Source organism: Rhinolophus hipposideros (genome assembly GCF_964194185.1).
Source record: "Rhinolophus hipposideros genome assembly, chromosome: X".
Lineage (NCBI taxonomy): Eukaryota > Metazoa > Chordata > Mammalia > Chiroptera > Rhinolophidae > Rhinolophus > Rhinolophus hipposideros.
The window spans coordinates 80,590,457-80,615,292 of record NC_138046.1 but is presented as its reverse complement, the minus strand read 5'-3'; the positions used below and the strand labels follow the sequence as shown (position 1 = coordinate 80,615,292).

Below are 24,836 nucleotides of genomic sequence, written 5' to 3'. Positions count from 1 at the left end.
CTGCTGGAATTCCTCAGTGTCTCCAGGTAATCAAACCAGCTCATATGATATGTCTGGAAGGCTTGCAAATATTTTGGAATAAGAAAAGCCTTTTCTAGCAGTGCTTGTGTGGCTTACTACTTCCTATTTTCCATCAGGAATCTTGCAACCACATAGAAGGAATGATGTTGGGGTCTGAGACAGAGCTTCTGATGTATGACAGAGGCTTTCTCTAACAGCATCTAGTTAACCAACCTGCCACTGTCATACTGCTAAGCTAACCTGCCCCAATTTACACCAAACCAAAATATTCCCATTGATATTCCAAATGGGAATATTCCCATTGATATTCCAAAACAGTGGTAATGTTAGTGTCCTCCTATGCCCATGTGCCAACTCTCTTGGTACCAACTCTCCACACACCTTTAATAAAAAGCCTTCTTTTCCTTCCTACCTAGGACCTCATTCGGAGAGACATCCTATATTACAAAGGCCGCATTGACATGGATAAATATGAGGTAGTTGACATTGAAGATGGCAGAGATGATGACTTTAATGTCAGCATGAAGAATGCCTTTAAGCTTCACAACAAGGAGACTGAGGAGGTACATCTGTTCTTCGCCAAGAAGCTAGAGGAGAAGATACGCTGGCTCAGGGCTTTCAGAGAAGAGAGGAAAATGGTACAGGAAGATGAAAAAATTGGTAAGTGACCTGAGAGGAGAAAGAAGAATATAGTGGATTTGAATTAGTTTTCATTTTTTTAGAGGCGGAAGGAAGATTTCAATTTAATTTTTGGTTCCCTATTATTAGGTTCTTTTTGGTAGATACCAGTAGTTTCCATTAATCAGGGTTAAGTGACAGTTATAGGTTGTCCTCCCCTACAGTCTCATTATTAGATAAGACTGTTACACTGAAAATAAACCTCAGGTTCGATTCCCTCAAACATATGAGCATTTATTATCATGCAACACAAAAGCAGTCATACAACTGATTCTGTGATCTCAGTGCAGTCCCAGCTCTACTTAGATATATGACAACATCTTCTGTGAAAAGGTTAGTCAAGGCAGATTTGGTAATATTATAACAACAGGATTCAGCTAACTTTCTAGTCAGAGTCTGGTGACAGAATCTTCTGTTGAGTTTCAAGACATAGCATCTGTTTTCAATCTTAAGTTTTAGGCTTCCTTCTGAAGGGTATAGGCCATGGGACTCACTGGATTCTTAAACCCAGTTTTTGTGAGGGCTAAGGTGGCTGTAAGACATTTGTGGCCAGTGCACATTTTGAATAACATTCATTTTACCAACGAAAGTTCATTTTTAACTTGCATTAGGCTAATTAGGCCTCATGCATTAAGATGACTGAATTGTTGGTAGCAGTGACTTCTAGAGTAAAGATTTCTGGGTGTTTAATATGTTAACAAATCACCTGTTGAGTGTATATTCCTGATTAGGGGACTTCAAATGTTAATTAAATGCTCCTAGAGTATAGATTAAAATAAATGTATATGTGTATATCACACTTTCTGAATCAAAGTATTTTAAGTAGATTATAGAAAATATAGCAGGGTCCAAACCCGTAACCACTTTCCATTCACACTAAACCATACTCTTTGGCTCGAATGAGGTTCCCTTTTCTAGAGAGGATATAGCTGGTAGAGACATTTTTTATGCTGCTTCCCCACCTGTGGGATTTAGGAACCATTGGCTGTAGCTTTGTGGTTTACAAAGTACTGTCAGGTCTCTTGCCCTTTGTCCTTTGCTTCTGGTATAAAAATACAAACAGCCAAGTTTTGTAGTTGCCTGAGGAAACAGTTTCCGTTTTTGCCTTGCTCCTCATGGGTTTAGACTTGACCTTAAAATACCTGTATGCTCAAGTTGATAAAAACTGCCTCTAGAAAAATGGGACTACCCACTGAGTCCTGGTACAAATGGATTCTCCTATTTTTCAGTGTTGGGGTTTGAAATGGTCCAGAGGCAAGGAAGGATAATCAGAAAGACACTGCTTAGTCTAAACCTGGTCTTCTGAGGTTTGGGGTAAAGCACACATTGATAATTCACATTGTAGTCAAATTGCTTTTAGCATATGGGCACTGAATTGGGATATGATGTACAGTGGTACAGGAATATTACTGGCTGCTTCTCTCAATAGTAGGCTGTAGTACGCAGCTTCTGACACTGCCTCTGTTGTTAGAGCTATTAAAGGAATTGTCTTAGTGTGCTTTCTGAAGCCTTTAGATCAACTAGAAGATTCCCCACCATTCCCACTAGTTGCAACATAATATCTCAAACACAATGCCCTGAGAACATGAAACTTTGAAAATATGCTTTTAATGTAAAAGCTTCCAGAAGTCCAGAAGTTATTTCCTGATAGGCCTACGTTCATCTTTTAAAAAATAAGTTTTTTATTTCATTTTTCTGATTATAAAAGTAATCACTTTCACTATAGGCTTTCATTTGTAGGTTAAAAAAATATAAGAAAAACATAAAAATCATACATTAATATATCAACGAAAGCTAACTTTTATAAATATTTTAATATATTTTCCCTATCTTTTGTTTCTATGATAAATAAAATACTAGGGGGTTTGAATCTTTTGGTCTCCCCCAACCCCTGTCTCTCCATGATGGATAGATATGATTTCACATCCTATTTTTCACTTAAAATGACATCATTAGCATTTCCCTAAATAATTTAACATTTTAATCATTTTATGGTTATCATATGGATTTAAGATAATTTTTTGTATTTTATTTCTACTTTTTAGTTATAAAATAAATACATGGTCGTAATAACCATTGAAACACATATGAAAAAGTAATAAAGTTTAGCAGTCTTTTTCCTTCTCTGTCATTCCTGTGCTATGTGAGATAATCAGTATTGCTGTGCCTTTTTACATACTTATGTTCACATAAATGTATATACACACATCAAACTGTAAATGTTTCTTTACAGAATTATACATATTACTTTGTAACTTGCTTTTTTATTTTTCAATTACAGTTGACATTCAATGTTATATTAGTTTCAGTTTTACAGCATAGTGTTAGATATTTATATAACTTACGAAGTGATCCCCCTGATGAGTCTAGTACCCATCTGGCACCATACATATTTATTGCAATATTGACTATATTCCCTAGGTGAACAATATAAAATTGAATTATAACTCTTTATATCAGTCAGGGTTCAACCAGAGAAGCATAACCAATAGGAGATGTATCATTATTAAGAGATGTATTACAAGGAATTGGTTTGTGTGATCATGGAGCCTGGCTAAGCAACTCCAAAATTGTAAGGCAGACAGTCAGGAATGGCAGATCATAGGCAGGCTTGAACTCATGGGCATAGGCCAAAGCTGTCATCTACAGGCAGGAAGATCATGAGAAGTATGGAACTCCACGTACATGGACTGAAACTATGAGGTAGAGTTTCTTCTCTCTTGGGGGAAGATCTCAGCCCTACTTGTTTTTTAAGTGGTAAAAAGAATTACTATGAGCTCTATGCTCTTAACCAATTTTAAGTGCACAGTATAATAGCATAAATGATAGGATCAGTGTTGTACAGCAAATCTCTAGAACCCATTCATGTCTTGTATAAATGGACTTTATACTTATTGAACAGCAACTCCCTATCTTCCCCTCTCTCGAGCCTGGGAATCACCATTCTGCTCTGTGTATCGCTGAGCTTGACCTCATATTAATTTAGATACCTCATATAAGCAGAATCTTGCCATATTTTCCATCTCTGACTGCCATATTTCACTTAGTATAATGTTCTTCAGATTCATCCATATTGTCACATATGGCAGAATTCCCTTCCTTTTTAGGCCCGAGTAATATTCCATTGTATGTATATACCACATTTTTTAATCCGCTCATCTATTGATGGACATTTAGATTGTTTTTATGTCTTGGCTATTGGGAATAATACTGCAATCAACATGAGAGTACAGATATCTTTTCTAGATCCTGATTTCAGTTATTTTGGATATATACCCAGAGGTATTTTTTTTTAATTTTATGAGGACCCTCCATACTGTTTTCAATAGTGACTGCATCATTTTAGTTCCCTAGTGTACTACGGTTCCAGTTTCTCCCCATCCTTGCCAATACTTGTTATTTTTTTGTTCTTTGATAATAGCTATCCAAACAAGAGGGAGGTGATATCTTCTTGTGGTTTAGATTTGCATTTCCCTAATGATTAACATTGTTGAGAATCTTTGCATACTTATTGGCCATGTGTTTGTCTTCTTTGAAGACGTGCCTATGCAAGTCATTTGCCTCCCCTTTTTTATTGTTGTTTTTTTGTTTGTTTTTGTTTTGCTATTGAGTGTTCCACATAGAAGTTCCTTATATGTGGAAATTAGCTCATTATCAGATATATGGTTTGCAAATATATTTTCTCCAATTCCATAGGTTGCCAATTCATTCTGTTTCTTTCCCTTTTTTGTGTAGAAGCATTTAAATTTGATGTAGTCCCACTTGTCTGCTTTGCTTTGTTGCCTGTGTTTTTGGTGTCAGATTGAAGAAATCATTACCATGACCAATGTCAAGGAGCTTTTCCCATGTGTTTTCTTCTAGGACTTTTACAGTTTCAGGTCATACATTTAAGTCTTCAGTCCACTTTGAATTGATTTTCACGTATGGTATAAGGTAGGAGGAGGTCAATTTCATTCTTTTGCTTGTGGATATCCAGTTTTTCCAGCACCATTTGTTGAGAAAACTCCTTTCCTAATTGTGTGTTCTTGGCACCCTTGTTTAACTGTATATGTGTGAGTTTATTTCTGGGCTCTCTGTCCAATTCTTTTGGTCTGTACATCTGTCTTTATGCCAGTTTCATACTGTTTGAATTACTCTAGCTTTGAGTATGTTTTGAATCAAGAAGTGTGCTGCCTCCAGCTTTCTTCTTTTCGCTCAAGATTGCTTTAGCTGTTATGGGCCTTTTGTGGTTCCTTCTGAATTTTAGGGTTGGGTTTTCCATTTCTATAAAAATGCCATTGGAGTTTTAATAGGATTACATTGACTCTATAGGTTGCTTTGGGTAGAATGGACACTTTAATAATATTAAGTCTTCCACTACAACTAAAGAAAACTACAGGCTAATATCCCTAATGAACATAATGGTAAAAAGCTCTCAGTAAACCAATAGAAAACAGATTTCAGCAGCAAAAAAGGATCATACACCATGACCAAGTGGGATTTATCCCTGGGATGCAAGGATGCTTCAATGTATGCAAATCAGTTAGTGTGATACACCACATTAACAAAATGAAGGATAAAAATCACATAATCATCTCTATAGATGCAGAAAAAGCATTTGACCAAAACTCATCACCCATTCATGATAAAAACTCACAGCAAAGTAGGTTTAGAAGGAATTTACCTCAACACAATTCAAAAGCTATATATGAAGGCCCATAGCTAACATCATACTCAAAGGGGGAAAAACTGAAACCATTTTCTTTAAGAATAAGAAGAAGATAATGATGCCAACTTTTATTACTTCTATTGAACATAATAGTGGGAGTCCTAGGCATAGAAATTAGGCAAAAAACCAAATAAAAGATATCCAATCAGAAAGAAAGAAGTAAAATTATTCTTTTTGAAGAGGATATCATCTTATATAGAGAAAGCCATAAAGACTCCACAGAAAGCTCTTACAAGTAATAAATGAAGTTAGCAAAGTTGCAGGATACAAAATCAACATATAAAAGTCAATTGCAAGATTTGTGACAACATGGATGGATCTTGAGAGTATAATGCTAAGTGAAATAAGTCAGACAGAAAAAGCAGAGAACCCTATGATTTCACTGATATGTGGTATATAAACCAAAAAGAACAAGACAAACAAATGAGAAACAAAAACTCATAGACACAGACAATAATTTAGTGGTTACCAGAGGGTAAGGGGGTGGGGGGTGGGTGATGAGGGTAAAGGGGATCAAATATATGGTGATGGAAGGAGAACTGACTCTGGGTGGTCAACACACAATGGGATTTATAGACGATGTAATACAGAATTGTACACCTGAAGTCTATGTAAATTTACTAACAATTGTCACCCCAATAAATTTAATTAAAAAAAAGAAAGAAATAATTAAAAAAAAAGTCAATTGCGTTTCTATACACTAACAACAAACTATCTGAAAAGGAGATTAGTAAACAATCCCATTTACAATCACATAAAAAGGAATACAACACTCAGGAATAAATTAACCAAGGAGGTGAAAGACTTGTACACTGAAAACTGCAAAACATTGTTGAAAGAAATTAAAGAAGACAAAATAAATAGAAAGACATTCTGTGTTCATGGATTGGAAGACTTAATTTTGTTAAAATGTCCATTCTACCCAAAGCAATTTACAGATTCAATGCGAACCTATTAAAACTCCAACGACATTTTTTAATGGAGATAGAAAAGATAATCCTAAAATTCATGTAAAACAACAACAGACCCATAATAGCTAAAGATATCTAAGAGAGAAGAATAAAGCTGGAAGCATCACACTTCCTGATTCAAAATATTTTACAAAGCTACAATAATTAAAACAGTATGGTACTGGCATAAAGACAGACATGTAAACCAGGAGAATAGAATAAAGAACCCAGAAATAAACCCACATATATATAGTCAACATGTCTTCAGCAAGGTTGCCAAGAATACGTGATTAAGAAAAGATGGTTTCTTCAAAAAATGGTGCTGGGAAAACTGGATGTTAACACAGAAAAGAATGAAATTAGACTCCTACCTTACAGCATATGTGAAAATCAACTCGATGGATTGAAGACTTAAATATATGACCTGAAACTGTAAATGTCCTAGTAGAAAATATAGGGTAAAGGATTTTTGACAGTGGTGTTGGCCAGGATTTCTTGAATATGATACCAGAAACATTGGAACAAAGCAAAAATACACAAGTGGGACTATATAAAACTAAAATACTTCTACACAGCAAAGGAAATAATCAAAAGAACAGAAATGCAACCTGCAGAATGGGAGAAACTATTTCAAACCATATACCCGATAAGAGGTTAATTTCTAAAAGATATAAGGACCTCCTACAACTCAATAGCAAGAAATCAAATAACTCAATTAAAAATGGGCAAAAATTCGCACTGACATTTCTGTTATTTCATTAATTACTTTTTGCCATTTGATTTTTTCCTTCCTTCTGAGACTTCTATTATCTCTGTAAATATTTTCTGTTGTGATCTCATCTTTTTTCTCATTATTTACTTTTCTTTTGATTTTTTCTTTTGATTGAGAAATATTTTTCCACTTTACACCATTCTTTATTCAACCATTCTCCATTTAAGAGCCTCTTAACTCATGTTCTCAGTTTTCTTTGACCCTTTGTACTGTGAAATGCATCTTTGTAGCTAAATCTTATCCAAGCTTCTTGCTGCATTTTTTTTTCAGTTTTCAAGACTTTGGATATATGTTGCCAAAATTACTCTTCCAGAAATATTGTACTAATGTATACATTTAATAAAGGTCTATGTTTATCTTAACAAAATCATGTGTTTCTATGTTTATAGGATTTGAAATTTCTGAAAACCAGAAGAGGCAGGCTGCAATGACTGTGAGAAAAGTCTCTAAACAAAAAGGTAAAGCTGCCTTTAACCACCAATAACTACCCCCAACCCCACTCACTCTCTTTATGAGACTGGGAAGCCATAGGCTGTGTGCTTGCATATTTGTAGGCTTATTGCCCTGCTGAAGTTCTCTGGGGTTCATGGGGAGTGTCTGGGCTCAGGTGTCTCTGATGACAGGTGGAAAATGGCCTTAATAGTTTAAAGCTTAGGAATGAATAGTGTAAGGTAGTTATGTCAAAAGATAGCTCATTGGTGCAGGAAAAGATAGAATCTCTGAAGAAGGTTAAGATTAGTGAGACAAAAATCCTTACATACAAGGGAACCCACATAAGGCAATCAGCAGATTTCTCAGCAGGAACCTAGCAGACCAGGAGAGAGTGGGATGACATATTCAAAGTGTGAAAGAAAAAACTGCCAACCAGGAATACTGTACCCAGGAAAGTTATCCTTCAGAAATGACCCAATGGGTCAAAGAAGAAATAAAAAGGTGAACAAAAAATTATCATTAGATGAATGAAAATGTAAACACAATACACCAAAAGTTATGGGATGCAGCAAAAGCCATTTTATCAGGAGAGATTATAGCTGTAAATACCTACACTGAAAAAGAAATGATTTCAAATAATCAACCTAACTCTACACCTCAAGAAAAAAGAAAAAAAATAAGCTCAAATTTAGCAGAAAAAAGGAAATAACAATCAGAGTAGAAGTAAACAAAACAGAGAACAAAAAACATTAGAAAATAATGAAATTAAGAGGCAGCTTTTTGAAACGATAAACAAGACTGACAAATCTTTAGCTGAATTAAGAAAGACTCAAAAACAAAACACACGAGAAATTAAAGAAGATATTAGAAGTGATAGCACAGAAATAAAAATAATTATAATATTAAGAACAATTATACACATCAAATTGGATAAAACAGAAGAAATGCATAAATTCCAAGAAACATATAGTGTACCAAAACAGAATCATAAAGAAATAAAAAAATCTGGAGGATTACATCATAAAAATGGTGGCGTGAAGTGAGCCTCTTGAAATTTCCCCTGGAATTTATAATAAATTGAACAGATATAATTCCACAAAGGACTCCCTGCACAGCACACAGGTAAGACTAAGAGACGGACAACTGAAATCATCTAAAGGTGGGCAAATAGGGTGAACAGGGGAGAGGGAAGGGGGAAGAGTGGAGACACAGGCTGCACTGGCACAGGATGCAGACTGGAGCTCAGAGCTTCTAGCTCCCTGTATTCCGGAGCTATTGCAGTCAAAGGAAAGGGAAGAATTTGGACTGCTAGTGCTTTGCTAATGGCCCGCAGTCCCACCTGAGGGATAAGCATATAACACAGCTAAACCCAACGCTCACGGCAGAACCTCGGAGCAAAGACTGAGGAAAGAAGGGTGAAAACAGCAGTTTAAGACCTCACTGCCAAGCAGGGAACATAAGGCATAGCCGTGGAGCCTAGCTGACCCCTCTCACCCTCCAAAGCTCACCCCACCCCCACCCTCCCAAGGCTAGAAGCAGAACGGTAGCAGTGTCAGATCAAAAGAACAGAATATGTGCAGTTCTGAGAACTTCAGCCTGTACCCACAGTGGCAGCCTAACTAGTTCCGGTGAAGGGGAGGGAGACTTGGGTGCAGCACTGGCTGTGCTGGTGGTCGCTGCCATTGTTCTAGGTCACCTCTCACAATCCACCCTGCCCCTGTCCTCACCTATCTGGGTGGATCCCTGGAGGAGTAAACAGAGCCGCTGAAACACATAGGCTCTGAAACTGGTGCAGGAAGAGCTTTGGAACTTCAGAAGATATCCACATACCCCCATGGAGGCATTTCCCTGTGACCCAGGCGACCTGCTCACAGAGGAGAAGCTCACATTCCAGGGAATCCCCTCATTGTGTGAGAAGCCAGAACAGTGCAGAGAAAATATACAACTACAGCATGAGAGGGAATGAAAGGCTGCAGTCAGAGAGAAAATAAACCATTCTACCAACACCCACTGGAAAACAAAAGAAGAACCTCTTCCTATCAACCTGTTGCTTATGGCCCACTGTAGATGGGCCTGTTGCAGAACCCACTCCTGTAGATGCCTGGAAATAATAATTCATTAATTGCCATGAATAACCAAGGTAACAAGGCAGCTCAGGAAGAAAATGAAAAGTCTCCAGAAAATGTACTTAAAGATATGGAAATATGTGACTTAAATGACAAAGAATTTAAGATAGTAGTTCTGAAAAACCTCAACGAAATGCAAGAAAACATAGATAGGCAGTTTAATGAACTCAGAAACACAATCAAAGAACAAAATGAATATTTTTCCAAAGAGATTGAAATTCTAAAGAAGAACCAAATAGAGTTTCTGGAGATTAAGAACTCAGTAAAAGAAAAGAAGAATGAAATAGCCAGCTTTGGATAGTAGAGTTGACCAAATGGAGGAAAAAATTAGTGACATCAAAGATAGAAATCTGGAAATGACACAGATGGAAGAAGAGAGACTTGAGAGTTAAAAGACATGAAAGAACTCTACAAGAACTTTTTGACTCCATCAGAAAGAGTAATATAAAAATAATTGGCATAGCGGAAGAAGAAGAAAGGGAGAAGAGAACAGAGAGTATATTCAAACAAATAGTCAACAAGAACTTCCCAAATTTGTGACAACAGCTGGATCCTTGAATCGAAGAAGCAAATAGAACACCTAATTACCTCAATCCCAACAGGCCTTCTCCAAGTCACATTGTATTGAAGCTGTCAAACATTAAGGACACAGAAAGAATCCTCAAGGCAGCCAGGGAAAAGAAGACGGTAACCTATAAAGGAAAGTCTATTAGATTATCAGATTTCTTAGCACAAACTCTACAGAGAAGAAGGGAGTGGAATCACATATTCAAACTATTGAAAGAGAGATATTAAGAGCCAAGAATAATATATCCAGCAGAGATATCCTTTAAATATGAAGGAAGAATAAAGAACTTTCCAGACATACAGAAGCTGAAGGAATATTCTAGCACACGACCTGCACTACAAGAAATACTGAAGGAGGCTATTCGACCAGAAACAAAAAAGCAAAAGAATACCAAAGCATGAGTAGTATTACGAACAGACAGAAGCAGGAAATAGCAACCCCTACACCAAATGGGACACTATACACTTAAACATAACGTACAGGGTAAAGAAGGAAACAAAAAAGCACTTAATAAAAGAGGAAAAAGACAACTTCCTACTGCAGCACAGAAATCAACTCACAGCATAAATAGGGACAATTTGTGACAACAAAAACATTAAAAGGGGGAGAGTAAAGGTCTGAACTGTCACAAGGGAATTGAGAAAGTAAGCATACTGAAGAAAATAGAATATTCTAAATATCGAACTTTCTTTTACACAAATAAATGGTAACCCTTCTAAAAATCCATAACTGAATATATAACATAAAAAAGAAAAAACAGAGGGAAATATGATGGAATACCACCATGGTGAAATAATAAAAAGCGACAAAAAGGCAAAGAAACAATGGAGACACCAACCTACCAGAAAACCAGAGACAGAACGATTGAAAATTCTTATATATCAGTAATCACCCTAAATGTAAATGGACTGAACTTATCAATAAAAAGGCACAGAGTAATAGATTGGATCAAAAACCTAAGCACAACCATATGCTGCCTCCAAGAGACACATCTCAGCTACAAGGACAAACATATATTCAAAGTGAAAGGGTGAAAACTGACACTCCACGAAAACAGTATTCAGAGAAACACAGACAATAATTTAGTGGTTACCAGAGGGTAAGGGGGTGAGGGGTGGGTGATGAGGGTAAAGGGGATTAAATATATGGTGATGGAAGGAGAACTGACTCTGGGTGGTGAACACACAATGGGATTTATAGCCGATGTAATACAGAATTGTACACCTGAAATCTATGTAAATTTACTAACAATTGTCACCCCAATAAATTTAATAAAAAAAAAAGAAAGAAAAGCAGGTATACCCATACTGATATCAGATGAAACAGAGTTTAGGATAAAAATGGTAACAAGAGACAATGATGGACATTTCATTATGATAAAGGAGACTTTACAACAAGAAGACATAATAGTCATCAATATTTATGCCCCCAATCAGGGAGCACCGAAATACAGCAAGCAACTACTAACAGAACTAAAGGCAGAAATTGACCAAACCACAATTATACTAGACCTAAATACATCATTGACAACTATGGATAGATCATTAAAGCAGAAAATAAATAATGAAATAGCAGCCCTAAATGACAAATTAGATGAAATATACATAATTGACATGTATAGAGCACTTCATCGTAGAACATCTGCCTATACATTCTTCTCTAATGTATGTGGAACATTCTCAAGGGTAGACTACATGTTGGGACTTAAAACTAGCCTCAGCAAATTGAAGAAGATTCAAATCATCCCAAGCACATCCTCTGATGACAAGGCTTTTAATTGGGTATCAACTGCAAGAAGAAAGCAGGAAAAACCACAAATATGTGGAGATTAAGAAACATACTTTTTAAAGAACATCTGGGTCAAAGAAGAAATAAGAGGAGAGATCAAAACATACATAGAAACAAATGAGAATGAAAATATATCCTACAAATCTTTGAGATGGAGCAAAGGTAGTTTTAAGAGGAAAATTTATATAATTACAGGCCTATCTCAAGAATGAAGAAAAATCTGAGATAAGTAACCTCACGTGACAACCTAAAGAACTAGAAAAAGAAGAACATAGAAAACCCAAAGTCAGCAGAAGGAAGGAAACAATAAAAATCAGAGCAGAACTCAATGAAATAGAGAAAAAAAAGACAATAGAAAAATTAGTGCAACAAAGAGCTGGTTCTTTGAAAAGATAACAAAATTGACAAACACTTGGCTGGACTAAGTAAGATAAAAAGAGAAAAGACACAAACAAATTCAGAAATGACAGAGGGGAAGTTACTGCGGATGCCACAGAAATACAAAGAATCATCCAAGAATACTGTGGAGGAAAATATGCCACCAAATTCAATAACCTAGAAGAAATGGACAAGTTCTTAGAAACATGTCCTTTCTAGGCTGAATCATGAATAATTGGAAAATCTAAATTGACCCATCACTGGTAAGGAAATTGAATCAAGCATTTGAAACCTTCTCAAGAGGAAAAGTCTGAGATCAGATGGCTTCACTAGTGAATTCTACCAAACTTTCAAAGAGGATCTAATACCTGTGCTACTCAAAGTCTTCAAAAAAAAAAAAAAAACTGAAGAAGAGTCAGTACTCCCTAACTCATTTTATGAGGCCAATAGTACCCTCATACCAAAACCTGGTAAGGACAACACAAAAAAGAAACTACAGACCAATAGCTCTGATGACTACAGATGCAAAATCCTAAACTAAATTCTAGCAAATCGAATGCAACAATGTATTAAAGATTATACATCACGACCAAGTGGGGTTCATTCCAGGGGCAAAAGGATGGTTCAACATATGGAAATCCATCAATGTGATACACCACATAAACAAAGGACAAAAATCATATGATTATATCAATAGGTGCAAAAAAAGTATTTGACAAGATACAACATTCATTTATGATAAAAACACTTAATAAAATAGGTATAGAAGGAAAATACCTCAACATGATAAAGGCCATATGTGACAAACTCTCAGCTAATATAATTAACAGTAAAAAAGTGAAGCCCTTTGTTCTATGTTCAGGAACACGACAGGGCTGTCCCCTATCACCTCTGCTTTTCAACGTAGTACTGGAAATCCTTGACAGAGCAGTCAGGCAAGAGAAAGAAATAAAAGGCATCCAAATTGGGGGTAAAGAAGTTAAATTCTCACTTTTTGCAGATGACATGATGCTATGTAAAGAAAACCCTAAAGACTCCACCAAAGAGCTATTAGAAAAAAATAAATGAATACAGTAAAGTTGCAGGCTACAAAATCAATGTACAAAAGTCCATTGCATTCCTATATACTTACAATGAAACCTCAGAAAAAGAAATACAAATAACAATTCCTTTTGCAATTCCAACAAAAAGAATAAAATACCTAAGAATAAACTTAACCAAGGATATGAAAGGCATATATACTGAAAAGTATAAGACATTTTTAAAAGAAATTGAAGAAGACACAAAGAGATGGAAAGAAATTCCATGTTCATGGATTGGAAGAATCAACATAGTTAAAGTGGCCATATTACCCAAAGCATTATACAGATTTAATGCAATCCCCATCAAAATCCCAATAGCATTTTTTACAGAAGTAGAACAAAAAATCATCAGATTTGTTTGGAACCACATAAGACCCCCAATAGCCAAAGCAATCTTAAGAAAAAAGAACATTGCTGGAGGTATCACACTCCCTGACTTTAGCTTCTACTACATGGCTACAATAATCAAAACAGCATGGTATTGGCAGAAAAACAGACACATAGACCAATGGAATAGAATTGAGAACCCAGAAATAAAACCACTTAAATATGGACAGATAATTTTTGACAAAGAAGCCAAAAACATTGAATCGAGAAAGGACAGCTTCTTCAATACATGGCACTGAGAGAATTGGAAAGCCACGTTTAAAACAATGAACTAGACTGCTATCTGTCACCTGTACCAAAATTAACTCAAAATGGATCAAAGACCTAAACATAAAACCTGAAACAATAAACTGCATAGAAGAAAACATAGGTACTAAACTTGTGGACCTTGGGCTCAAAGAGCATTTTATGAATTTGACCTCAAAGGAAAGGGAAGTGAAAGCTAAAATAAATCAATGGAAGCATATCAAACTAAAAAGCTTCTGCACATTAAAAGAAACCATTGACAAAATAAAGAGGCAACTGACCGAATGGCAGAAGATTTTTGGAAACAATGGCTCTAATGAGGGGCTAATATCCAAAATATAAATATATAAGGAAACCTCACTGAACTATTTGTACAGTGCTGCCAATGTAAGTGCCTGGTGCCAAGTTCACAAACTTAATTGTCACACCTCAAAAAGGAGGAAGTGAAATTGATTCTTTTTGTCTATGGCAAGATTTTATATATAGAAAATCCTAAAGACACCACCAAAAATATTGTTAAATCTAATCAATGAATTTAATAAGGTTGCAGGATGCATTATAACCTACAAAACTGAGTACCATTGTTATACACCAACAATGAATTTTCTGAAAAACAAATAGAACAGTCCACCTATAACAGTATGAAAAATGATAAAATTCTTAGGAATATATTTAACCAAGGAGGTGAAAGATATACATGTATACTGAAAACTCTAAGACATTTATGAAAGAAATTGAAGAAGACACAAAATGAAATGTTTCCTGGATTGGAACAATTAATATTGTTAAATTGTCCATACTGCCCCAATCCATGTATAGATTCAATTCATTCCCTATCAAGTTTCCAATGGCATTTTTAACAGAAATAGAAAAAAAAAATCCTGAAGTTACTGTGGAAACAAAAGATTTTGAATAACCAAAACAATCCTGAGAAACAACAAAGCTGGAAGCATCGTACTTCCTGACTTCAAATTATATTACAATGTCTTCATATTCAAACAGTATGCTACTGGGAAAAATAGTTACATAGACCAATGGAGGAGAATCTAGAGCCCAGAAATGAACTCATGCATATACAGTCAACTAATATTTGACAAGTGAGCCAAGAATACTCAATGAGAAGGACAATCTGTTCAAAGTGGTTCTGGAAAAACTGGATATTCGCATGGAAAAGAATGAAAGTAGACCCCTATCTTACACCACTCACAAAAAATTAACACAAAATGGATTAAGGACTTCAATATAAGACCTGAAACCACCCAATTGCTCTAAAAAAACATAGGAGAAACGCTCGTTGACATAGGTCTTGGTAATGAATTTTTGGATATGACATATAAAGCAAAAGCAACAAAAGCAAAAAATAAACAAGTGGGACTATATCAAACTAAAAAGCTTCTGCACAACAAAAGTCAACAAAATGAAAAGGGAACCTATGAAATAGGAGAAAATATTTGCAATCTACCTATCTGATAAGGGATTAATATCCAAAATATATAGGAACTCATACTATTCAATAGCAAAAAAATTAAAAGAAACAAAAATACACAAATAGTCCTTTTGGAAAATGGACAAAGGACCTGGATAGACATTTTCCCAAAGAAAATAGAGACACTACAAGCTAATACAGGCCAATAACCATGATAAACATAGATGCAAAAATTCTCAAAAAATACTAGCAAACTAAATTCAACAGCACATTAAAAGTATCGTATACCATTATCAAGCGGGATTCATCTTTAGGGTGCAAGGGTGGCTCAACATGTGTAAATCAACAAATGTAATATACCACATTAAAAAAATGAAGGATGAAAATCACATGATCATCTTAGTATATGCAGAAAAACCGTGACAAAAATCAACATCCTTTCATGACAAAAACTCTCAATAAATTGGGTTTACGAGGAACGGAACTCAGTATAATCAATGCCTTATATGACAGGTCCAACGGTAATAATATTCAATGGTGAGAGGTTGAAAGGTTTTCCACTAAGATCAGGAACAAGACAAGGGTGCCAACTCTCACCACTTCTGTTCAACATAGTGCTAGAAGTCCTAGCCAGAGCAATAAGGCAAGAAAAATAAAAGTCAGAAAGACAAGTAAAATTACCTCTGTTTACAGATGACATGATTTTTATATAGTGAGAACTCTAAAGACTTTCTCAAGAATTGATAATGTTAGAACGTTGGAATAAGACAGGAAATCAGTAATGTTTCAGGATAGAAAATCAATGTACAAAAATCAGATGGATTTCACTAACAATGAACATCCAAAAGAGAAATGGAGAAAATCCCGTTTGCGATAGCACAAAATAGAATTAAGTACTGGGAAATAAATTTAACCAAGGAGGTTAGAGACCTGTACAATGAAAACTGTTAGATATTTATGAAAGAAATTGATGAAGACACAAATGAATGGAAAGATATTTAATGTTCATGGATCATAAGCATTAATATTGTGAAAATGTCCTTACTACCCAAATGCATCTGTAGATTCAATGAAATCCCTCTTAAATACCATGGCATTTTTTACAGAAGTAGATAAAACAATCATAAAATTCTTATGTAACCACAAAAGACTCCAAATAACCAAAGCAAACCTGAGAAAGAAGAACAAAGCTGGGAGCATCACGCTTCCCGATTTCAAACTATATTACAAAGCTATGACAATCAAACAGTATGGTACTGGCATAACAACGAACATATAGAACAATGGAACTGAATTATAAACCCAGAGTTATAGTCAACTAATATTTGTCAGGACACCAAGAATACTCAGTAGGGAATGGATAGTCTCTTCTATAAATGGTATTGGTAAAATTGAATATTCATATGCAAAAAAAGTATTGGACCTCTATCTTACACCATTCACAAAAATTCAAAATGGATTAAAGATTTAATTGTAAAATTCCTAGAAGAAAATATAAGGAAAATAGTCCTTGACATTAGTCTTGGCAACAAGTTTTTGAATATGACATCAAAAGCACAAGCAACAGAAACAAAAATAAACAAGAGGGACTACATCAAACTACAGCAAAAGAAACAACACAATGAAAAGACAGCCCACGGGATAGGAGAAATATTTTCAAAGCATATATCTGGTAAGGAATTAAAATTCAAAGTATATTTGTCCAAAGAAACCCAAAACATACTTTGAAGGGACATGTGCATCCATATGTTCATTGCAGCATTATTCACAATATCCAAGATAGGGAGTCAACCCGAGTGTCCATCAATGGATAAACGGATAAAGAAGAGGATATATATATATATATATATATATATATATATATATATATATATATATATATATATATAAAATGGACTATTACTCAGCCATAAAAAAGAATGAAATCTTGCTATCTGCTGCAATTTGGATGGATCTAGAGGGTATTGTGAGTGGAGTATGTCAGATAGTGAAATACAAATGTCATATGATTTATATGTGAAATCTAGAGAACAGGATAAATGAACAATTAAAACAGAAACAATCTCATAGATACAGAGAGCATTTTGATGATTACCAGGTTGGGAGAGGAGTTGGGGGGATGGGTGAAAGGGGAGGAGCATTAAGAGGTACATATGGGTTGTTACAAAGTATTTATGAGGGTGTAGAGTATAGCATGGGGAATACAGTCAATAATATTGTAATAACTACGAATGGTATCAGATGGGTACTGGATTTAACAAGGAGGTCACTTCATAAGTTATACAAATGTCTAATCACTCTGTTGTACACCTAAAACTAATAAAAGTGTAAAAAAAGAAAAATATTTTTAAAAGTAAAATTCAAAGTGTATAACCAACTCATACAACTCAATGGCAAATTAACAAAGAAAACAAAACAAACAACTAGTCCAATTAAAAAATGGGCAGAGGACCTGAATAGACATTTTTCCAAAGAAGACATAGAGATGGGCAGCAGATACATGAAAAGGTCCTCAGCATCACTATCAGATAAATACAAATCAAAATCACAGTGAGATCTCACCTCATGTGTGTTGGAATGGCTATTATCAAAAAGATGAGAAAACAAGTGCTCGTGAAGATGTGGAGAAAAGAGAACCGTTGTGCACTATTGGTGAGAATGTAAATGGTGTGACCACCATGAAAACATGGGGCGTTCTCAAAAAATTAAAATTAGAACAAAAACTCATAGACACAGACAATAGTTTAATGGTTACCAGAGGGTAAAGGGGGTGGGGGGAGGGAGATGAGGGTAAGGGGGATCAAATATATGGTGATGGAAGGAGATCTGACTCTGGGTGGTGAACACACAATGGGATTTATAGATGAAGTAATACAAAATAGGACACCTGAAATTTATGTAATTTCACTAACAATTGTCACCCCAATAAATTAAAAAAAAAAAAGAACTGCCATCTGATCCAGCAATCCCATTTCTGAGTATATATAGGAAGGAAATGAAATCAGGATCTTGAAGAGATATCTGCATTCCCACGTGTTCATTGCAGCATTATTCACAATAGCCAAGATGTGGAAACAACCTACTTGTCCTTCAGCAGATGATGGATAAAATAAATGTGGTGTATACATACATACATACATGCGTACGTACATACATACACAATGGAATATTATTCAGGCATAAAAGAAGGAATACCTGCTATTTGTGGACCTTGAGGGCATCGTACTAAGTCAAATAAGTCAGACAGTAAAACACAAATACTATATGATCGCACTTATATTAGGAATGTAAAAAATGCAAACTTATAGAAACAAAAAGTAGATCGGTGGTTGCCAGAGGCTGGGGTTAGAGGAAGTGGGAAGATGGTCAAAGGACACAAACATCCAGTTATAACATGAAGAAGTTCTGGGGATATAATGTACAGTATGGTGACTGTAGTTAACAATATTTATCATATATTTGAGAGTTGCTGAAAGAGTAGTTCTTTTTTTAAAAATTTATTGGGGTGACAATTGTTAGTAAAATTACATAGATTTCAGGTGTACAATTTTGTATTACATCAGAAAGAGTAGTTCTTAAATGTTCTTACCACAAAAAAGGTAATTATGTGAGGTGGTGTATGTAATAGCTAACCTTATTGTGGTAATCATTTCTCAGTATATACGTGTACATGTATCAAATCATCGCATTGCACACCTTAAACTTACACAATGTTGTCTGTCACTTATATCTCAACAAAACTAGAAAACAAAGAAAATAAAAAATACTGCCTTTTAGGGAAAAAACAGTTCCTTCCCACTGAAGTGCCAATGGCTAATGATGACTTAATATGATACTACTTCCAGGGTAATAGGATCAAGTCATCAAACAAAGAAGCTATAATGTTGAAATTTTAGATACTGGCCAGCAGATGAGGAAGGCACGTGGGAGCAGCAGAGAAGTCTTTCTTGCATTCTGTGTCATATGTTATTTGCCTCAGCCTATTCTGTGCTGAATGTAGATTAGGATTAAACTTTAAATTTAGGTTCCTTGGTTCCCACAATCCTCCATTCATGTGGATTTTGCTTTATGGTTGCAAACCCTCCTAATGAAAGTTGAGAAGTCATTGAAGCATTCCCTTTGAAAGGTCACAAATATATTCTAAGTCTCCCTTGTGTACCATGAAACATATCTTCTGGTAGTGAGTTTGTTTTCCCTCTCAACTACCAATATCACTTTCCTATTAAATACAGTTTCGTTACTCTCAACCTGGTATAGAATACTAGATCACGCGTACCTTAGCTTTTAGGAAAACATTTCCCCCCAATGATCTGTCCTGAAGTCAGTAGTTCGTAACAAGCCTCTTTTGTCACTTGCAGAGGGGTAGTGGAGGAGGGAGAAAATGTTGTTTGACATTAAATGGAGATCATTGGGTTATTTGCAGGACCAAGCCCTGCATGATGCATTATGGTGTCCTGGAAAGAGCTCTGAACTGAGAAGTCAAAGAATGTGGGTTCTAGCACTTGCTTTGCAACCCTGGGTATGACGTTTTCCTCCAGGTCTCAGTGTGCTCATCTATAAAATGGCTGATGGAAATACCCCAAGTTTCTCTGTGATACTGTGTAGATGGGAAAGCATGTTTGTTGCAGTAATCACCACACCATTCCAAAGTCTGTTAAGGAATGTAATTATTCCCTTGGATGATTTTCAGTTCCAGTTCACACTCTCTAAAACAGACTGCCTTGAATTTTCTGCTCAAAGTCATCCTTGGGTAATTTGAGAAGTCCAATGCTACTTAACTTATACCCTTTCCCTTTGATCTTCCATCTACTCTAGGTGTCAACTCTGCCCGCTCAGTTCCTCCTTCCTACCCACCACCGCAGGACCCGTTAAACCAGGGCCAGTACCTGGTCCCCGACGGCATCGCTCAGTCACAGGTCTTTGAGTTCACCGAACCCAAGCGCAGCCAGTCACCATTCTGGCAAAACTTCAGCAGGTTAACCCCCTTCAAAAAGTAATACCTGCAGGGAGGCAGATAATTTTAAAATAAAGTAAATAAAATTATATTTATAGATGGACCTTTTTTCGGAGAAGCACTGTTGAAATTTATATATATATATGTATATATATATGTATATATATATATGTGTATATATATATGTATATACATATATATATACACACACACACACACATATATGGATGTATACACACACGCAGAGACCCTTGAGTGTGCATACACACACACACACACACACACACACACACACACACACACACACACAAGGACCAAAAATGTTTTCTGTTGTTTTAGAGAAGTGAAATCTGTAGTTGGTAGGAAGAGGTACCAATGACTTCCAAACATGTGATCCCTTCTAAAAAGTTTTCTGTTCTTACCCTGTCCCCCTCCCCTTTATTTTCAGAAATTGACATTTCTATTTGTTCCTTTTCTTGTTGAGATAATCTCTTTGCTCCCCTGTGATTCCTTGACTTGACTTGTCATTATTTCCTTAGTTGTATTTGTATTGTTGTTTTTTTTTTTCTCGTGATGATACTGATGCTGATGACTTTTTAATTTAATTTAATGTGGTGGAGTTTGGGAGTTTGGAATTTCTTTTTTTTTCCCCTTTTACCTTTCACTAGGTAAAGGGAGGGTCCCCATTCTCTTCTCCCTTAGCTGACTGTCTGTAAATGTTTCTGCAGCCCTGCAGTTGCCCCAAACAGCCTTTTCCCTGCATCTTCTGTCCTCGGTTGTGCCAGTCTGGACATGCTCTGTTGTGCCCTGTGATAACTGCTCGATATTTCTATTGCTTTCACTGTGTTTTAGGTGTTGTAGAGGGATCAAAACAAAACAGAAGCAAGGCATTGTCAGAGTATAATGATGCTGGAGAGGACTTGTGTTCAGGGAACATTCTGCATTTGGGCTGTTTCTTTTCCTAGCACTGGGGTTTCCCATACTGCAGCACTGCTGAGTCATGACAGTTTTGTGTCTGGGATTACGTTTGGGCAAATTTTTCTTCAGGACACTTTGGTTATGGTTTTCCTTCTAAGCCTGTCCCACCCCTAACCTAAAAGATCTGAACTGGAAGCAAAAGAGGCTGAGACTCTGCCTTCTGTGGGAGGAATTCCAACTGCCTCCAGCAGCAAGTAGGTTTACGGTGGGGCTCCTCACCGCCATGAGTTTGAGCACCTGCTCATCCCTGTTTCCATTTGCAAATTGTTTAGGCATCATTGATAGGAGTCTATGAAGGGGTCAAAACAAAGTTCACCTGACCAATATCATCAGCTGTCTTTAAATTATTGACCTGGACAGGATCCAAGGCTGACAGTAACCTCTTACAGGAAAGAATAGGGATGGGTATGGAAAGAGACAGCCTTGGCCCAAGATTCGTACCTGCAGTTCCTACCATTCAAGTTATGTGAGACATCCCCCATTGTTAGCAGATTGCATGGACATTCTTCCATAGCGCCTTCCTTCCCCTCTTCCTATTTTCCTTCTTTCTTCTGCTCTCCTGACAAAGAAGGATTGTTGGTGTTGACATAGTTAAAACACTTCAGGTACTTGAAGAAGGCCCTGTTTCCAACATTCTCCCATCTCATGACATTTGAAGCGAGTAAGTGAGGACCCCAGGGTACTTTTCCCAGGATCTGAGACAGAGATGCTATCCTCAGGTTCATTTTTGGCAGGCTTTACACTTGGGCAAAACTAACTTCTCCCACAAAGAGGCAGGTTTCCTGTGGGTGCAGGAGTATTTACCCCTCCCACATGGCCTCTTGGGTGGATAGACCTTGAATAGCAAGGAGAATGGGGCACAAAGGAGTGAGGATTGGCACTGCTATGCAGAGCTACTCTAGTGAAAAATCTGTAGATTGTGAGTCTATCCTGGACCCCATGGGAGAAGACTTCATCATGAAAGGTCCTCAGCTTATTGAGAAGCAGCCATGGTTGCATGGGGCCCTCAGTGTAGCTGGTTTGATTGCTGCTCTATGTCTCCTGGCCCAGGTCAGGCCATGTCCAGTCTGGAAAGTTTTCCTCTGTGGGAATCAAATTACAAGATGTTTTAGCTCCAATTTCAGCACACCCAAATCGGACTTGTGGAGCAGGCCAAGGATAAGCTTGCGCCAGGCAGAGGTCCAGGGCTCGGGACTGGCTACCACTGCTCAGCACATGACCCAGCTACTTCAGCCCCCTTGGCAAGGGACCTGGTACCCAGTGCCTAAGCTAAAATGGCCTCCCTGGCAAATAGGATATGTTTCAGTGGCTGCATAGGCCTCCCTTGAACTTACATCCTTTTCCTACTTGTTATTCCTTCCCAGTAGGCTTCGCCTTGACATGTTTTCCAGGGTCTTGGGGCACACCAAGAGGAGATACTTAGACAAGTCCCTAGACCTACATTCAACATCTCTTGACCATGCCCTCTTGTCCCTACACTCCCCTGGGCCTGTGCCCAGAGCTCCAGGATCACGGATATCACCTCTCGCCACCATTCTCTCATCTATCCATCTCTCATCTACCCAACCCTCTGACCTCACCAGATACCAGTAACATGAAAACAATAAGAAATCAATTTGCCCTGGGTTGTAGTGTTTCACCAGCCTATGGCAGCCAATCAGACCAGTGGCCAGCAGCCCCAAGGGGAGCCCCATTATATGCGTTCATGGTCCAAGCCTATTCTGTGTCCTTACAGCAGTGCTATCCCCAAGAACTCTGTAAATCTTCTCTGTTTCTGCATGGCCCTGAGCTCCCTTTTCCTCAACTCAATGAGGCCTGGATTTGCTCTTCAAAAGGCTTTGCTAGTGTGTTCTATGGGCCCTGCTGTGGGATGGTCCTAACACAGAAATCTAACTCCTTTCTCTCTCTCTCTTTCCCCTTCTCTCTATGTGTATATCTCTAATGGATTTATAAGGACAGCAACAAGGAAGTTCTAACAATTCTAGTGTAAAACCGAATAGTGATCTTTTAGTGCTTTGGGGATGGGGTGGGCTGGGGTGGATGGATGGGCAACAGTGATTTTGATTACCCCTGCTGCTCTGCATTTGCCAGTTTATTATTTTGTTTCTTCTATCTGACTGTTTGACCCTGTCAAACAAGTGTCAAAGTTGTGTGTTTAAAAAACTGTTTAACAACAAAAATATGATGTTGTAATGACACAAAGCCTTATGAAAATATTTATGGAGTTCAATAAAAGAAGTAAAAAGACACCTCCAGGCATAGCTCATGTGCCATTTCTCTCTCTCTCTCTCTCTCTCTCTCTCTCTCTCTCTCTCTCTCTCTCTCTCTCTCTCTCTCTCTCTCTCTGTGTGTGTGTGTGTGTTTGTGTTTTGCCAATTACAAAATAAAGAGAATTTACCTGCTGTGGGGGCAGCATACCCCAACCTAATCTTCGCCTGCCAACCCTGCTGTACCATTTCCAGGCATTCCATGTGCTGTGACCTTCCATGTTCTTTCTGGAAGAGCTGGTCACAAGAATCAAGTTTGATCCTGTAATCAGGGCACTTATAGTTTCCTTATGGATGGGTCTGTCCTTCAAGTTGCATGGCTCTTTGACCAGACTTGAAGGTCCATTCCTGACCTTGTTCTTTTTCCTTGTAGCTGCAAGTTCAGTACCTGCCCTGGGGACTTATGGAAATATAAAAGCTGTTTTTTTGCACCCAGCCAGAGACCATATCACTTAGGAATCCCCTACCCCCAGTTCTTTCCTAATGCTTCTGGTTCTGTCTCCTCAGAGGTAGACACATTCCTTATCCATCCCCCAAAGTGGGTGGAGTGGCCTTACTGTTGCTTTATTCATGCTGTCACCTACACATAGATGCCCTTTGCTGCCGACATGGCCCCCAAGTGTTGTCTTATGCTGCCCATCAATGACACAAAAGTGGGTCTATTCTGGCACTGCCTCACCTGCCTTTTTTTTCTATTTAAAATCAGTTATAAATGAAAATTTAGCACACCACCTGCCTTTCTGGATAACAACTAAACACTGACCCTAATAAAGCACTTATTTACTAAAAGGGTCCAGATAATTGTTCCAACCTACAAGGTTTGGAGGAAGAATACGTATTGTTCCTCTGGGTTAAGGTGTAAGCCCTGTCTTTCTACATCTTGGGGATGCCCACCCCAGGATTTGGAGAAAGTGATGGTTAAACCATCTCCCTCAGTAACATTTACCCCTTTTCCATTTCTTGGCTCTCTCCTCATTTAACCTTTTTCTCTACTGTCCTCACCCTTTCCCTTTTCCATGGGGTCTGCCAGCTCTCTCCACCAAACTCAGTAAGCTCAGTTCTCAGCAGTCAGCCT

The 24,836-nt window shown here is 37.2% G+C and overlaps 1 protein-coding gene across 14 annotated transcripts in view; it reads left to right on the top strand.

Moving 5' to 3' along the window:
- Positions 1–20,710, top strand: part of ARHGEF9 (Cdc42 guanine nucleotide exchange factor 9) — a 363,131-nt gene extending 342,421 nt beyond the window's left edge. For all 14 annotated transcript variants that reach the window (XM_081042536.1, XM_081042539.1, XM_081042538.1 and 11 more), the window contains 3 exons: positions 438–681; positions 7,519–7,587; positions 20,378–20,710. In XM_081042536.1, the coding sequence (XP_080898662.1) occupies positions 438–681; positions 7,519–7,587; positions 20,378–20,559 (495 nt within the window). In that variant the 3' untranslated portion in view covers positions 20,560–20,710. The remainder of the gene's footprint in view (positions 1–437; positions 682–7,518; positions 7,588–20,377) is intronic.
- Positions 20,711–24,836: the final 4,126 nt, after the last annotated feature.